We start from the raw sequence: 18,539 nt of genomic DNA, 5'->3' as shown, positions 1-18,539 counted from the left end.
CAAGATGCAATTTTATGGTACTCAGTCACATTTAAAAACACACGGTGGAAAGAACCGCCTGCAGGTGGTAGGGGGGTAAGCAGGGCAATCCGAAGGAAGGTGAATGGCAGCTGGCGTCCCCTACGGACACCTGCAGACACTTACAGGGAGCTGCTACAGTGCGAACATTAAAGTGAAGGGGACAAACTGCAGAACCTTGAGGAACACCACAGGTGATGGACCTCACAGAGGAGACATAAGGAGAGAGATAGAGTGACCGAGTACAATCAAGGAGAAAAGAACGGAACAGTCAAGGACCAAACTCATGATAGCCGCCAAAGATAATCTGTCGACTAAGATGGTATGGTCGATCGTGTCGAATGCAGCAGAAAGATCTAATAATATCAAGGCTCGACATGCCCTGATCCACAATCTGTGCCAGGTCATCAACGGCGGACATGTTTTGCTTTTGCTTGGCCACGTGGGGATACATCTGTACTTATGTCCCCAGGACCCTCCTAAAAGCAATAATTGGACTCAGGTAGGCAAAGATTAAACAGGAGACTATAGTTACAATAATAGTATATATGGCTCGTTATAGGCCCTTTATTCACTCAGAACATGTATGTAGATATACAACAAGACAAACACATAATAGGTTATACAAATAAACCTAGAGAAAAAGACATCACCTTGATGGTAGTTACAGAAGACACCTCCATCTCGGCCACATCAACACTGCTTAGTCCCACTGCAGGTAGGCAGAGAGATCACTCGTACACAGAGGGTCTGAAGTGGACCGTCCTCCCTTTCAGCGAGACTGCATCATCCGGGGTCCAAATTCTAGCTAGCTCTTCCCCAGAGAAATCTCCTCTCTTTATGGGGCAACTTTCGATCGCTGCCCATCATGGATTACCAGACTGCTCCCGGCTGAAGAGCAGACCACAGAACAGAGGGGCAAAGAGTGGACAAATCCAGCTAGAAGTAGAAAAAACCCAGATTCTCTTATTGCCTTCGTTCCAGGTGCCCCTTATCACTGCACCTGCAGAGCGCTCCAACTCCCTTTTTCTGCTCCTCCTTCAGCGGAAAATACAACAACTATTCCCTATAGCTCGCTCATTTGGCATTAATATGTGACCTTGTCTTCGCTGCAGAAATATATGTTTGCTTGCGGAGCCCACAAAAACATTGACTTTTATTGCTAATTCATTGCGGTGAATGGAAATTAATGTCCAAGATGGCCGCGCATCGGCGCCATGTTTTCTGGTTCATTTTCGGCCATGCACTACACTACACTCCTGGACATTCAATTACCATAACCCAATGGGCGAAAGGGAGGCTCCCAAAATCTGCGAAACAAATGCCATACATTCGGAATACAGGAAATACAACAACAACAAACCAAAACAGCAAAAATGACAAAAACCCAAACCGAACGCAACGCTTCAGGAATCCAGGAAAACATCTGACCACACCAGTCTCCATCCTTGTCCTGGTTCACCTTGGCAACCAGATATTTCAAGTCCTTAATATGGTCTTCAATAGAACGGGAATGATCTTCTAAGTCAAAACAACACATTCCCTCTACAGCGTTACATCTCAAATTATGCTTCAAAAACAGATAATCAGTAGCTGCTCTATTCTGTAATATAGCTTTCCTAAAATTTCTATCATCTAACAGTAGTTCAGTTAAAGCCTGCAAGGTCTCATTAAGCCCTTTAACTACTAAACAAGCTAGTTTAATCATAGTTTTATAAACCCCAGCTGCTAACCACCAAATCCCCACTAAAGAAATAGCCAATGCAAAAACTTCAGTTTCGGATAACAAATGTATCTGAATTACAATCAGGGGATGGGGCATGCAGACTTTCACGGAAGCACTGGCACCATTATTGACGGTGCTTCCATGATCCCCATTGAGTCCTATGGAACTCAAATGGGAATGGGGATTAACAATTCACTGGTGCCTGATTTCCTGGATCGCCAGGGTCATAATTCCCCTGTGATTGCGGCAAGCCAGGCGCTGGTAAATATTGCAAGTCCGGCAGCAACCCGCCGGCAGCACCTGCAGGGTTGTCGCCAGACTTGTAATGAGGCCCAAAGTCTCTTATTTCAGAGGGCTTGATGCGACAAACACCAATGTTCCTTTCTTCTGGGGATTTCACACGCACAATTTCTCGGGTGATTCACTGTTCGCCCTGGGGCGCCCTGCGCCAGGCTCAGACCCACTTCTCTCAGGATTTTCACATGCACAATTGTTAGGGAGATTTACTGTTCACCCCAGGTCCCCCTCCACTGTGCTCAGACCCACTTTATAACAAAACCTTCAATTGGTCTCCCTCTGCTGGGCTCGGACCAAATGTATCTAATTTTCCAAACTTTCTTTACTGTATCAAAATCGAAGACTTTTGACTGTGCACTAGAATTAAATTGACCCATCGCTGGACCACTTTGATTCACACTTCTTTGTTCTCTTCATAATACAACCCTTTAACCTTCACATATCAGCTGGGTACCTTACAGAGACTTCGATTGAGCACCCACGCTGTGCTGGACCACTCTGTCAAAGGTATCTTTTCTTTTCAAAGTTCAAACAATCAACGGCAGTTCACCTTTACTTGCATCTTTTATCACACACGTTTAACAATGTTCATTCCAGTGCCTGCCATACAGTGTTGCTGCTTTCAACTTTGGCTTCAACACAGACCGGTCTTGTATCAGCCTCCCCAACTCACCAGCTGTATTGATTTCACTGACACTGCTTTGTTCTTGTAGCCAAGGACAGTACCACTGTTGACTGCTGCTTCTCCTTGCCTTGATTGGTGACGCGGGAGGGCCCCGGGTATCTCTGGTACACAATACAGGATTCCTTAGCCTGGTTTCCTGGTCTTATGCTTTCTAAACTCGAGGGCTCTTGAAAGTAACGGTTTCTTGTCGGAAAGGTCAAGAGAACTTCCCACCTTGCAGTCCCCTCTTGCTTTGCTGTCTTTCTCCTCTCATTCGGTTGCCGTCTGGAAACTGCTGTTTCCTTGTGTGCTTTGCCTCGCTCATAGTGTGCTTTCGTGCTCTGACTTTTATCCGTGTGGGGAAACTTAATGGAAGTCAGGTGTGAGGGTCGGTCAGTAATTGCCTGATCTTGCCTGACCATGGTATTGGGAGACATCAGGTATACTTCTCGGGTGTTAGTCTGTTTTCTCCCAGAGCGGGCTGTCCATGTGAATGTGTTTGTGTAGGAAAAGAGTGGGGGTAGAGTTCATACGTATCTTACCTGGTAGGATGGGGTAAAGGTGTTACAGGGAAGTGGATACCACGTCTTGCCATCCGGTGTCCCACTCCCACTCCCCGTACACCCCTCACCCAGGTGATAGTCCCACACTCGTCCACCCCCAGGAACGGGATACCAAAACCAAGGCCATGTCCTGGCCACCTGGATGACAGATCCGCAGGGACTAGTGGGTGAGACACCTTCTGGTCTCTCACACAATGAAATAGTTAAAGAAATGTCTAATTGTTAGAAACTGGCATACCTTCTGCTTCATTGTATGACTTTTTCCCTAGCACTGAAATTGTTAACGTAACTTGTGATTGCCAGAAGCGGGCATACCTTCTGCTTCATTGTATGACTTTTTTCAGCAATGTAATAGTTTTTTTTTTTTTTTTTTTTTTTAAATGTATTTATTGGTTTTAACAGATTAACAAAAACAAGTATACATCACTTGAATATCAGACGAATAATCAGAAAGTAACGTAACCCACCCACCCCCACCCCCACCCCCCCCAACTCAAGACCAAGTAAACATTATTGTCCCATTACGATAGGCCAGATTGATGGCTAGGGAAGTCCGATCCATCCGAGGCATCGTCAGAGTTATTAGGATGCAGAAGTGGCTCAGTCAAGGCCACCCAGCGTTGTAGTTCTCCGCTGGAGTCTAGCCTTTGTTCAAGGATTGCCGTTTCCCACGCGCCAGTCTCCGCCATTATCCATTTAGTCAGGTCCCCCCACCACAATGCCTCATGCGGGGCCCTAGGGCTCTTCCATCCCATGGCTATGCGCCTCTTCGCAGTTATGTAGATCAAGTCTTTGAGCTTGTTCAGAGGTTTGTTTTTTTGGTTGCGTTTGCATCTGCCCAGGATGCATACTGCGGGGCAGTTCACCTCTAGCTCGATGTCTGCGTCCGCCACCCTCCCCCGAACCTGTGTCCAGAAGTGGCGTATCTCCGGGCAGCCCCAGAACATATGCGTCATACCCGCCTTCGGCTCCCTACATTTGGGGCATAGCTGGACCTCGGCTCCCCTGAAATTAGATATAGCCTCTGGTGTTAGGTAGGCTCTGTTAGTGATGTACAGTTGAATGAGCTGCAATCGGGCATTCCTGGAGACTTTTTTATGGTAGTGGGTTATTTTCTCCCATTCGGCATCCGTGAAGTCTAAGCCAAATTCGATTTCCCATTTTGCTCTACATTTAAGCTCGGTGTTAGTCGTGCCCTGGAGCAGGGTTTCATACAATCGCGAGGTTTCATGGCCGCCCTCGGCTGTGTTCAATAGTGTTTCTATGACCGTATTTTCTGTCATGGGGGTGGTAGCCTCCGGCCATCTGACCCTAATGGCGTGTATCACTGCCCCATGGAGCAAAAATTGGCCAGCGGGTAATCCCGTAGTTTCAGCAAGATCAGGAAAGGGCATGATCTCTTCATCCCGCATTAAATCTCCCAGGGTGGCCACTCCGTAAGGTTCCCATTGGGTGCGTGATTCGTGAAAGCCCCATGGCTGATGAGCCATAATTGCTGCTATAGGGATTTGTGGTGAGAAAGGATCAGCTGGCCCCACTGTTTTGCACGCTCTGTTCCAGAGCTTTATTCCAAGTCTAATTAAGTATGGAAGGGGCTGTGTGAATCTGCCCTGTGCCCACAGTAGGTCCCTCAGGAGGAGGTTGGGTAATGCAGGTTGGAGGAGCCTAGTGTCCGAGGAGGTCTCATCGGCCATCCATCGCATCACATGCTTTAGCTGGCTCGCCAGGTAGTACAATTCAAAATTAGGGACCTTAACTCCTCCCCTCTCGTAAGGTCTTTGGAGTGTGTCCAGCGCCACCCTGTGTCTGCCCTCCTGCCAAAGGAACCGTCTGCATAGTTTGTTTATGTTTTTAAAGAAGGAGGGGGGGATATTGTAGGGAACGTTTGTAAAGTTATATAGTAGGCGGGGGAGAGCAACCATTTTGAGTAGACCGGCCCTACCGGCCATCGAGAGCGGAAGCTTACCCCAGAATTCCATAGATTTTTCTAGAGTGTCTTTGGCTCTCACCGTATTAAGTGTATGTTCCGTGAATGGGTCCCGGTGTATGGTGATTCCCAGGTATCTAAAGGAGGTCGCTTGCCATTCTAGATCTAAGGAGGGGAGGGATCCAGGGCCATCTTTATATAGGGCGGCAAGAGGGTAGAGGCAGGACTTATCTTTGTTAATACGGATACCCGTGTATCTACTGAATCCGTCCAGTGTTTCTAAGATGTAGGGCAGGAGGTGTTCGGGGTTATGTAAGAACAATAGCGTATCATCCGCATACATAGAGACGAGGTGGGTCACTCCGTCGATTACAATACCCCCATCTCCGTATTCCTGCCTAAGGTACGTGGCTACGGGTTCGGTGGCGATGATGTATAGCATCGGGGAGAGTGGGCAGCCCTGGCGAGTGCCTCTATGTAACGCCCATTTGTTTGAGAAGGTCCTATTCGTGCGCACCCTAGCGGTGGGGTTGGTGTAGACTAGCCGGGTCCATTTCAGGAAGGCAGGTCCTATCCCCATTTTAGCCATAGTGGCATAAAGCCATTCCCAACGCACTGAATCAAAGGCCTTGGTGGCGTCTAGTGACGCCACCGCGTATTTCTGAGGCCTCTGCTCCGTGCTGTACATAATATGGTGCAACCTACGCAGGTTCTCTGTTATGGAGCGGCCGGGCACGTAACCCGTTTGGTCCTGGTGGATCAGGTGGGGAATTACCCTTCGCAGTCTACTAGCTAGCAGGGAGGTTAGGATCTTGCAATCGACATTTAACATGGAGAGGGGTCTATATGAGCCGCAGTGCGATCCGTCTTTCCCGGGTTTTAGGAGGGGGACAATCACCGCCTCCCTCATGGAGTCGGGGAGGGCACCCCGCTCGTAGGCTTCGTTGAACACCTGTGCCAACAGTGGGGCCAAGGTCTCTTCGTACAATTTATAAAATTCCCCCGGGAGGCCATCAGTACCTGGGGACTTACCGGTCGGGAGTGACCTAATGATTACCTTGACCTCAACTGGGGTGATGGGTTCGTCCAAGGCGTCCGTCATATGGGGCTCTAGCCTGGGGAGATCTATGTCGTCCAGGATGTCCTCCATGTCGGAGACGTCCACGGGCGGGGGTTCAGCGTATAAATTGCTGTAAAAGTCAGAGAACACCGAATTAATTTCAGTCTGGGTGTGCACTAGGGAGCCATTTGGTTTGAGTACTTGGCAAATGGGTGTTCTGGGGGCTTCTCTCTTGTACAGCCAAGCTAGGAGTTTACCAGGTTTGTCACCTAGAGCGTGGGTACGTTCGGTGTGTTTGGCATAGCTCAGCCTACCCAGGGACTCCCAGTGCGTGAGACAGGTTTGTTTGAGGTCAATCACCTTCTGTAAATGTTCTGGGGATGGGTCTAGTCTGCCTTCGAGCACCCCCAACTCACTCTCTGCATGTTCTAAGGAGGAAGTAATCGACCTCAGTGCTCCGCCCATGGTTGCAATCATCTCCCCTCTCAGGACCACTTTGTATGCCTCCCAGGCGGTGCCTATGTGTTTAACACTGTTGAGGTTCCTTTCCCAGTAGTCTTCAGTCCTATCAGCAATCTGTTCGCGGAGGGCTATGTCTAGGAGAGCTTCAGCCCTAAGTCTCCAGGTGGGGACAGGGGTTCTAGGCGGGTAGATCTCCCAGGTGGCTACTAGTGGGGAATGATCGGACAGTACTCTGGGCTGGTACTGAGCACCGCCGAACGTTGCCTGTTGTTCTAGGCTCACGAAAAGGTAGTCTATCCTAGTGTGGACTGCGTGAGGAGGGGAGTAAAAGGAGAACACACGTGCATCTGGGTGCTGTTCTCTCCACAAGTCTCGGAGTTGTAACTGCTGTATCAACCTTGACAGAATTTTGGCAGGCGGGGAAGGGCGTGTATGCTTATCGTCCGACCTATCTTTCAGGGGGTCTAAGGTGCAGCTATGGTCGCCCCCCCATATCATGGTTTGGTCCCTGTAAGGGCCGAGGCGTGGATACAGGGAGTGGAAGAAGGTGGTTGCATCATGGTTGGGTGCATAAGTGCTGATTAGACAAACCTCTCTCCCTTCAATGGTGCCACATGCAATTGCCATCCTGCCCTCATTGTCTGCTTTGGAGCCGACCAACCGGAAGGGGACAGAGGGGTCCACCCAGATCAGGACACCCCTGGCGTAGGAGGAGTAGGAGGAACCTATCAGGGTACCACGCCAGGCCTTGGCCAATGCTTTCAGTTTGTCCGACGTAAGGTGTGTTTCTTGTAGCAGGGCTATTTTGGTTTTGCTTCTTTTAATATAGGAGAGTATGCGCCGTTGTTTCACGAAGCTGTTCATGCCTCTGACGTTCCACGTCAGGATTTTCAACGAATCGGCCATGTGAGATTTGGGATTCTGGTGGCTATGTCCAACGCCCCCGGGAGCACCACCAGTGGCAGGAGGATCGTGGGGATCGTGTGGTTTCCTGGAGATTCGTGCATGCGGGTCTCAGCCGGGTTACTTGCACCCCTGAACTTCTGCTTCAGTGGCTGCCAGCCTATCCAGCGGAGGGTAGGTGCCTCGTCCGTGCTGACTGAAATGGATGTTGGTGGTCTTGGTTGTCCCTGATTCGGGCACTTAACAACTGTGCCAACTTCCCCTATCCCACCCCCCCGTAACTGTGAACTTCCCCAACATAAACCAGGTCGAGTGAGGAGCTCCTCACTATGACAGACCCGTTTCCGCTCCTTTAGACCGAAGGACGGTCGCATGGTGCCCTACGGGCGGGTAATGAGTACCCTTAACAAGAAAGAACTTCCAGGGGTAGGGGAGTGTTCGTCCGGGCGCCTCGTGTTATGAAATCCGGTCAGCTGCGGCGTAAGTGGCCGTTCCATGGTGGGGCCTCCGAAAGGCACCGGGGCCTTGGGAGACGGGGCTCAGCGGAGTTGTCGTTTCCTGACTTCGACATCTGGGATCTGCTCCCTGTCCATCCAGTCTCGGGCCTCTGCCGGGGTATCGAAGAGGTGAGTTCTGTTGTTTCGTATCACCTTCAATCTGGAGGGGTAGAGGAGCATGTAGCGTAGGCCTGCAGCCTTCAGTCTTGCTTTGGTGTGTATGAACTGTGCCCTCTTCATTTGAACCTGAAAGGTATAGTCAGGGTAGATGGATATCTTGGCTGAACCCCTGCAGATCTGGCCGCCTGACCGCGAGAAGGTGAGGATGGTTTCCCGGTCTCTGTAGTTAAGTACTTTTGCGATCACGGGTCTGGGTGGGCTGCCAGGAGGGGGTTTCGATGTGAGGGATCGGTGAGCCCTTTCGATTACAAAGCCCTGAGAGAGTTTTTCTGCTCCAATCTCCTGTATCAGGAGATTCTCCACGAAGTTCGTGGGGTCCGATCCCTCGATGCCCTCCGGGAGCCCCAGGAGGCGAATGTTGTTGCGGCGTGCGCGCCCCTCTGCCTCTTCGACCCTGTCTTCCAGGTTTTTAACTTTTTGTTGAAGTACATCGACATCTTTGAGGAGCACTGTCTTAGCTTCAGTGTTCTCGCGGACCTGGGCCTCCAGCACCTCTGTTCTGCCGGCCAGGGATCGGACGTCTTGGCGCAGGAGGTTCAAGTCTATGGCGACTGCGTCTATTTTATGCTCCACGGCTGCCTGGGAAAGTTTGATAGCTTCAAGGATCTGTGTGTTACTAGGTTCCGCTGATGGCCCCAAGGGGTCGGGTAGGTCTGCAGCAAGAGTCTCGCTCATGTTCTCTGGCGCTGTGGGCCCCGCCGCCGTGAACGTGTCGATGGTGGTCTGACGTTGCTTAGCCCTTGCTCCTTTGGTAGACATGTCGACTGAGCCTCCGGGCTTCACTGTTACCGAGGTGGCCGAGGTGAGCCGCGATGGAGTGGCCGAGGAAGCCGTATCGGGCGGGCCGCGATGGCGGGTCGCTGTATGCTGTGGGCGGCTCCGTAGGCTCAGGGGGGACGGATAGTGTGCGCCGGGGCCGCTTCTTCGGGTTACCAGGCCGGGCATGCCTGTATGTGTCGGTTGCGTTAGTCCCCCCCGCTCACCTCGAAGGGCCTCCGAGACCCCGGCTCCCGGTTCTGTGGCTGGCAGCGCCCTCGTCCGGGACGTTCCAGGCTGGTCGTCCCGTTAGCACCTTCCGTCGTTCGCGCTCCAAGCTTCACGGGTGCCCCACAGGACCCCCTCGTCAGTCCAGCTGGGCGTTCGTGTGTCTTCGGCCCTTAGCTGAATGTTACGGCGCGAGCGGCTTTAGAGTGCGGGCCGCCGCGTCTTGCAGGGCTCGGGAGCCGCCATCTTGGCCCTGGTCCGCGGGATCGTGTTGCACGGTCTATAAGGCGAGGCCGGTCTTCCAGGGCCACAGGAATCGACCCGCAGGTGCAGCAGGATGTCGGCCCTCGATGAGGCGGTTCGTGGGGTTCGGGGCCCCCGAAAAAAGTAGTTAAAAGCAGCTTATGATGGTCGCATCAAGCGGAGCGCAAGGAGCGAACGTCCTCTTCACATGGCGGTTAGCCACGCCCCCCGTAATAGTTAAAGAAACATGTGATTGTCAGAAGCTGACAGCTTCACTGTATGACTTTTTTTTCCAGCAATGAAATAGTTAAAGGAACATGTGATTGTCAAAAGCTGGCATAGTTTGCGCTTCATTGTATGACCTTTTTCCAGGTATTAAACAGTTAAAGAAACATATGATTATCAAAGCTTGCACCGCTTCTGCTTCATTGTATAACTTTTTCCAACAATTAACTAGTTAAAGAAACGTGTGATTGTCAAAGGCTGGCATAGTTTGTGCTTCATTGTATGACCTTTTTCCAGCTATTAAACAGTTAAAGAAACATATGATTGTCAAAGCTTGCACCGCTTCTGCTTCATTGTATAACTTTTGCCAGCAATTAACTAGTTAAAGAAACGTGTGATTGTCAAAAGCTGGCATAGTTTGCGCTTCATTGTATGACCTTTTTCCAGCTATTAAACAGTTAAAGAAACATATGATTGTCAAAGCTTGCAGCGCTTCTGCTTCATTGTACGACTTCTTTCCAGCAATGAATTAGTTAAAGAAACTTGTGACAGGAACAGGAACAAAAAACAGGAACAATGACAATGAGAAACCAACAGCAAGTACAACTTCAGTACTTATTACATTGCACTAAATAACACTGCCATCTTGAGGCAGCAAAGTGAAATGCAGGCAATCATCCCACCCACTAAGGGCCTGATTCAGAGCCTGTGCTAAATATTGCGTGGAAAGCGGACATTCTCCCCTTCAGTTTCCAGCCCCATCATTCTGAGATGGGCGGAAATATTGGAGGGTAAATGTGCTTTCCAGCAGCAAAAGCTGCTAAAATCTCTCTTTGGTGGGGAAACCTGTGCTCCAGTAGCATAGCAAGCATTTGCCAAAAGACTGCCACTTTTCTAATTTAAGAATGTTTTCATAAACTTTCATTAAACTGGAAAAGTGGCGGTGCAGTCTGAGAAATGCTATGTTGAAAATGGGAAAACGTGTGCTGTGTTTAACACCACCTCCCACGGTACCGTTAATTAATGCCTCTTTTGAATGGTGCAGGAAGGGCATTCTGGCCTCTGAATACAGTCCTTGTCAGCCCCTTAAGATGTGAGGTAGTTGGCAAGGCTGTTGCCATGCTGTAAATCACAGCTTTGCAGGAGTGGCGGACTTCGTTTATTGCCGCCACTCCTGTATTACTTCAAAATGCATGGCTTCATGGAAAAGTGTCTGTCAACTCAGGCAAGGCACTTTTCCATGATAACACTCACCTCTGAATCAGGCCCTAGGCCTTTTAGAAAGTCCTGTGATCAAATACTGTAGTACACTGGAGTTCATGGCATTTTATTTGCACTCTACAAACTCTGTAGTGTGAGAGTGGGGGGAAGCTATTCAATGAACAATTGAAATCTGCCCATGCTCACTGCACATTTTTCAAGAAAAGCCATCCCAAAATATTATTGTACCATTTTAGACAAAAGATACATGCATGCAAAGTTCTACAGTAGTCACCAACCGTTTTCTTCATTGATGAATATTATAATCTGCATTATCATATGTTACGTTTATGCAATTTGGCAGTGAATTTATTCTCACTCCGGTGATCATTGTAATAACTGTTTCCTACTACAAGTATTCTTTGCAGTAGTGCATTTGTTCTGCTTGCAACACCGCAAAATAATCATGTGATTGTATACTCTAGATTTCGCGGATCATTCGCACACCCAGGGGGAATGCTCTCCTTGTTGGTGTTGGGGGCTCAGGAAAGCAGAGCTTGACTAGACTAGCTGCATACATCGCTGGCTACAGTACATTTCAAATCACTTTAACAAGGTGAGTCTTGTTAATGTTCGAAATTATGGACATGAACTTCACAAATGTATTGGTTGTATTAGTCATTTTAAACTTCAAAATAAGTTAATTGCATCTAGTGCGTCATATCATTCACTTTATGTTGAAGTGTTTTAAATATGTATTCCAAAGATTGTTTGTATGCAGTGTCTTTGGTTTTTTGCATTGTGAGTTGCGAGGACCAAAACATACAAAACATGCAAGGCTAAAGAATCATGACCCCTTCCCCCTCAAGCACTCTTTTGTGCGCCGACTCCTGAAAGAACCTTCCTCTGACCCTACCTGCCCTGCCAGCTATCGGCCTATCTCCATCACCCCCTTCCTGGGGAAGCTACTTGAGAAGCTGGTCTTGCTCCAACTTAACTCTCACACTGAACTTGTTGGTGGCTTCCATGACCATCAATGCTGTTCTGAACACCCATGAAGAACTGCTCCCATCTCTGGACTCCAATTCCCCAGCTGCCCTTATCCTTCTCGATCTCTCCTCTGCATTTGACACAGTTAACCATCATCCTCTTACAAAGGCTCCAGGATACACTTGCTATCTTGGAATGGGAACTGGATTGGCTGTCTTCTTTCCTCACTAGCTTGTCTTCCCAAGTCATCCAGGCCCCCTTCTCCTCTCCTACTTCCATCTCCTCCTGTGGTGTGCCCTTTGGCTCTTCAACATCTACCTTGCTCTCCTTGCACACCTCATCTCCACCTTCTCCTCCAACTTCCAGTGTTACGCAGATGACACACAGCTCTTCTTGAGACTCCCTGCTGACCCTCTTTCACACTCTATCATCCATGACTGCTTATCTGGCATCCAGTCCTGGTGTGCCTCCAATGATCTCTGCCTCAATGCCTGTAAAACTAAGATTCTTCCCCTTGGGACCCCTGCTCCCTCCTTCTTCCCCTTACTCAGGCCTTCCTCTTTGGGCTCTCCCCCTCAGTGGCGTAACACACGATCTGGGGGCCCCCCTGCGAACCATGCTGAGGGCCCCCCCCCCCAACTCAGCAACAAATCACGGGTCGCGCCACACACTGGGCCAGCCTAGATTACCACACTTGTGCAATATGCACGAACGTGCTGTTGAAGGGGTATGCCGCACACTGCACTAGGAGAAAGATATGAATATGTGTTTAATGCAATATAAAGCAAACTTTCTGATAAAAATTGGCTAAAAAGCCACAGTGTGTGCTATTGGTTTGTAGGGTAACACCAATCCAATACATGCAAGTCACCAACAGCGCACATGAACATTAATGCTTTGCTATTAAAAATGCAAATGCTCAATGAAAACATGTCCAACTGGCTGCGCAATGTATACCAGTGTAGACACGTAATAACATTACAATAAAGCATGCCAGGCCACATTAAGACATACCTAGACTGGTTGCACCAAAATGCCAGTCGAAGCAATGAGACTCATCAAGAAGAGAGCACAGATTCAAGCCTGCGTCTCTGCGGCCTCTAACAACATGGCCAAACTCTTCAAAATCTGCAAGGAACTGGACAATCCTGTTGCAGTCTCTACCTCTCCCGTTCCCTCAACAGGCCCTCTGTACGGCTTTGGCCTCTCGCTTCTCTGCTAAAACTCAGGACATTCTGTCCACTATCTCCTCTTCCTCTCCCTCTTCCTCTCTCGGCCCCCCTTTGGCCATCTCTCCCACTCCTCCTCCTTTCTCCTCTTTCTCTCGAAAACCGGACTAGGTTTCTAGACAAGTCCCATCTATGGAAGTGTAGTCAAAACAGGTTCTCGCCTGCTCCTCCAGAACCATCAAGGACCATATTGACACCCTTGCTCCAGCCTTAGCCGATTTCTGTAATCATTCGTTTGCCACTGGAACTCCCCCTCTCCCATACTCTTGGAAAAGCTGACCATCTCCCAGCTTACTCTCCACACTGAATCTGTTGATTGTCTCCATGACCATCAGTCTGGCTTAAGAGATGCCAGTAGCATGGAAACTGCTCTCCTGAACACCTGTGAAGATCTGATCTCTAACCTTGATTTCAGCATTCCTTCTGTCCTCATCCTCCTTGAACTTTCCTCTGCTTTCAACACGGTCAACCACGCCATCCTGATCAATTGACTCTGTGAGAACCTGCAAATTAACAAGGGGGGTCCTGGGAGTCCCTCTGCCAGACATTAGTCCTGGTTACGAGAGACTTACCCAGAGTCTTTAGCTCACTATCTTTCACAGAGAAGAAATATCCCAAACATATCAGTCTTTGTCCTGCCCTGGGGCAGTCCAGCACCGAAATGCAAGGCAATTCTCCTCTGAACAAGAGTACCAACAGAAACCCCAGACACGTGTTTCGGTCTGGTTGGACCTCATCAGTAGGGTGGATCTGTGCCTCTCTAAGAATAGTGAGCAAGGGGTCCACGTCTGGATTCCCCTAGTAACTTAGGGTGAGACCCAAAGTTACTTAAATATGCAAATTAACAAGGGGGGTCCTGGGAGTCCCTCTGCCAGACATTAGTCCTGGTTACGAGAGACTTACCCAGAGTCTTTAGCTCACTATCTTTCACAGAGAAGAAATATCCCAAACATATCAGTCTTTGTCCTGCCCTGGGGCAGTCCAGCACCGAAATGCAAGGCAATTCTCCTCTGAACAAGAATACCAACAGAAACCCCAGACACGTGTTTCGGTCTGGTTGGACCTCATCAGTAGGGTGGATCTGTGCCTCTCTAAGAATAGTGAGCAAGGGGTCCACGTCTGGATTCCCCTAGTAACTTAGGGTGAGACCCAAAGTTACTTAAATATGCAAATTAACAAGGGGGGTCCTGGGTGTCCCTCTGCCAGACATTAGTCCTGGTTACGAGAGACTTGCCCAGAGTCTTTAGCTCACTATCTTTCACAGAGAAGAAATATCCCAAACATATCAGTCTTTGTCCTGCCCTGGGGCAGTCCAGCACCGAAATGCAAGGCAATTCTCCTCTGAACAAGAGTACCAACAGAAACCCCAGACACGTGTTTCGGTCTGGTTGGACCCCATCAGTAGGGTGGATCTGTGCCTCTCTAAGAATAGTGAGCAAGGGGTCCACGTCTGGATTCCCCTAGTAACTTAGGGTGAGACCCAAAGTTACTTAAATATGCAAATTAACAAGGGGGGTCCTGGGAGTCCCTCTGCCAGACATTAGTCCTGGTTACGAGAGACTTACCCAGAGTCTTTAGCTCACTATCTTTCACAGAGAAGAAATATCCCAAACATATCAGTCTTTGTCCTGCCCTGGGGCAGTCCAGCACCGAAATGCAAGGCAATTCTCCTCTGAACAAGAGTACCAACAGAAACCCCAGACACGTGTTTCAGTCTGGTTGGACCTCATCAGTAGGGTGGATCTGTGCCTCTCTAAGAATAGTGAGCACCTGGGCATCATGGATCAGGCACTGTAGTGGCTGACCTCCTTCCCCTTCGACCACCCCTCCCAGGTCCAATTTGGTCCCTTTCACTGTGCCACTTCTCTACCTGTGGCGTTCCACAGGGCTCTATCCTCTCAACCTTGTTTTTCAACCTCTACTTGGCCCCTTTGGCCCACCTGATCTCTACCGTCTTCTCTAACGTTCAGAGTTATGCGGATGACACTCAGCTTTCCTTCAGGCTGCCCTCAGCCTACTCTCCTCTCTCGCTCATTCCTGGTGTCATCTTCAACTCCACTCTCTCTTTCTCTCTTCACATCTCGGATGTCGCCAAGAAGTCCCACTACCAGCTGCACCTCCTCAAAAGGACTCTTCCCTTTCTCACTTTCCCCCAGAAGCTCACTGTCTGCAGAGCCCTGGTTCTCTCTAGGCTGGACTACTGCAACAGCCACTTTCTCAATCTGCCTTTCTCTACTCTCCGTCCTCTGCAACTAATCCAGATCAGGACTGCAAGACTTATTATTGGCCTCAAGCCCACAACGCTAGCTCTCCAGCCATGAAATCTCTCCACTGGCTCCTGTTGGCTGCAAGGATCAACAAGGCTTTCTGTGGCTGGGATTACGCACTACATCGAATGCTCTCTTCCAAAGTACCTTCATTCTCAAGCCCTAAGGGTTAGATGCTTCTCCAGGCAGAGAGGGGCGGGTGGAGATCTCTCTCCTCTGCAGGCGCCTCCCTCTGGAATGGCCTCCCTGCCCCTCCCAAACTTGATCCGGACCACCTGAAGTTCCGGAAGCAGTTCAAAACGTTCCTCTTCTCCTCTGCTTTCTCTCTCCCCCTCCCCTGCTAACCTACCTGCCTGCTCTACCAACTGGTTGCTTGACTACCCTCAGTCTCACTGATTCCAGGCTCTTTCTTAATCAGTCACCCTTGCCCTGCTCTGGGCCTACCACTCAGTTAGGGGCTGTAACTGTAAATCTACAGTCCCTTGTTCTCCTTGCACTACCCAGAGCCGTGCTGCCCTGGCTGCACTTACTCAGAGCATTGCTGCCCTGTTTACCCTCCCCTCTCCCTTGCACTCTCCCACCCCCTCCCTTTTCCCTTGCACTTCTCGTTCTCACACTTGCACGATCTGAATGACACGAGGCTTAGTAAGATAATTTGTCATGTCCTCCCTGTTTTCCTTCCCTTGTCGTGTCGCGCCTAAAAACACTTGTGTACAGGCGCATTATATATGACTTATCATATCATGTAATTTTATCACAGATGCCGAGAAAGATATACAGTGCTGCAGTAAGAAACGGCTAGACTGGCAGAACCCAAATGCCAGTCTAGCCAGGTAGTTACACTTAGAAGGACTTCTTTATCAGAAATGCCTAGTCAAAAGTCATACCAAACTGAGGAATGACTAGACTGGCTGCACCAAATTGCCTCTCTAGCCACTATTACCACATATCATGCCTGCTTAGAATGGACGTGGACGACCATTATGATGTATTGCACAATCCCACCCCCCACACATCGCCTCTCCCTCCCATCCTATACCCCAACTCCAAAATCAGCTCATTGGCTCAGAATTACCTCCATGTCCCTCTTCCTTGTCCCAGTGCTTACGTATGAGGCGCCTTGCCTCATGCGTAAGTACTGGTATGAGGAAGAGTGGGACTAGGAGTAATGAAGATTACATGTAGCTAAGGCATGCATTACCTTCATGTACCTCTACCTCATCCCAGTACTTGTGTATGAGGCATGCTGCCTCATACACAAGTACTGCCTCATAGTCAAGTACTGGGATGAGGAAGAAAAGGGCTAGGAGTAATGAAGATTACCAATAAGTAATCAAGGCATTAAACACAAGTAGTGGTGCAACACCATTGAGCTGACTGGGCTTCAGCACTCCCACCTCGCCCCCACCACTGAAATTGTGATCTATGTTGTCTTGACCTGGCTGACCTACAGAGCAGTTGCCGGACAGAAAACGACACAGATGTTAAACGGCACCTGGGTTTCACTGTTAACAAGAGCCCGGCCCAGCAATTACTAATGTACAGCATTTCACTGTTAGTACCTGCATTCAAATGTCAAATTATTTTAGGCAATTGAAATTGTGATGTGGGTTTAGTACTTGCATGCCATGGGAGTGATTGGAAGGGTAGAGAGGGAACAGGAGACCAGTCATTCTCACAGCAGTCCATAAATGGGTGCTTTCAGACTTAAAGGAGAGAGTTAACTGCTTGTATCATTGACGCGGCACTAGAATAGTCTCATTAAAATGTGTAAAGCAGTTAGATGCCCCCATACAAATAAGTTTGCGCCTCCCCACCACACGTGAAGTTAGCGCCTCTTCCAACATTTGAAGGGTTAGCCCCCTGAAATGTAGGTTTTGTTGCGCCCCTGAACACAAGCACACACACCATATATACACAAACACACCCAGTCATCCATATATTTGAGTGTGCAACCTTTCACCATACAGGCACACACACTGAGGCACCCACCCATATATTTAGTGTGCACCCTTTCACCATACAGGCACACCCAGGAAGCCACCCATATATTTAAGTGTGCATCCTTTGACCATACACACACACCCAGCCACCCATGCATTTGTGTGCACCCTTTCACCATACGCTCACACAGACAGTCACCTATACATTAAAGTGTGCACCCTTTCACCACACAGGCACACCGAGTCAGCCAACCGTACATTTAAGTGTGTACCCTTTCACCATACATGCACACACGCATACCCAGCCACCCATACATTTGTGTGCGCTCTTTCGCCATACACTCACACACGCACACTTCATGGGCTTGAAGGGAGCCGTAATAATTCAAAAATAAATTGTTTCCTTTTGAAGTCACTCTGACTTCATAAAGAAATTATTTCCATTAAGGACTGAACCATAACGGAAATAATTTCTTTATAAAAGCAGAATGACTTCAAAAATAAACTATTTATTTTTGAAGTCATAGGGCTTCCCCCACCCCATCACATGGAGGCCTCCAGCCTAGGGCCTTCATATCAAGGGGTGGGGATAGTGACGTACTTCAAAAAGAAAGTTTATTTTTGTATTCACTCTGCCATCCTAAAGAAATAATTTCTGTTACAGAAATAATTTCTTTATAAATACAGAGTGAATTCAAAAAGAAACAATAAAAAAATTTTAAAAAATGTTTTTTTTTTCCTTTTTTATTTTACTCCAAGTGGGGCCCCCTCCCAGGACATGTGGTTGCGGGGCCCCCCTCACCGTAGGGGCTGCGGAGGCCCCTGTTATGCCAGTGCTCCCCCTACACCTTCAACTGAAGCCAGAAACCTTGGAGTCATCTTCGACTCCTCTTTCTCCTTCCTCCCTCACATTCAGGACATTGCCAAGAAGTCCATCTATCAGCTCTTCCTTCTCAAAGGAATTCTACCTTTTCTCACTTTCCGTCAGAGGCTCAATGTGACTCAAGCCCTGGTTCTCTCTAGACTTGACTACTGTATCAGTCTCCTCCTGAATCTGCCTTCTTCTACTCTGCGACCCCTTCAGTTTATCCAGAATAGGGCGGCGAGGCCTTAAACCCAGGGATTGCATCTCTCCTGCACTAAAAAGTCTTCACTGGCTGC

General features: G+C 49.0%; 1 protein-coding gene across 1 annotated transcript in view; it reads left to right on the top strand.

Moving 5' to 3' along the window:
* Positions 1-18,539, top strand: part of DNAH5 (dynein axonemal heavy chain 5) — a 4,235,244-nt gene that overhangs the window by 2,817,932 nt on the left and 1,398,773 nt on the right. Inside the window, exon 53 of the mRNA XM_069613779.1 lies at positions 11,435-11,565. Coding sequence (XP_069469880.1) covers positions 11,435-11,565 — 131 coding nt within the window. The remainder of the gene's footprint in view (positions 1-11,434; positions 11,566-18,539) is intronic.

Source organism: Ambystoma mexicanum, chromosome 5p (assembly GCF_040938575.1).
Source record: "Ambystoma mexicanum isolate Mex_15411 chromosome 5p, UKY_AmexF1_1, whole genome shotgun sequence".
Taxonomy (NCBI): Eukaryota; Metazoa; Chordata; class Amphibia; order Caudata; family Ambystomatidae; genus Ambystoma; species Ambystoma mexicanum.
Note: the sequence above shows the minus strand (reverse complement) of the source record. Positions and strands in the feature narration are given on the sequence as shown.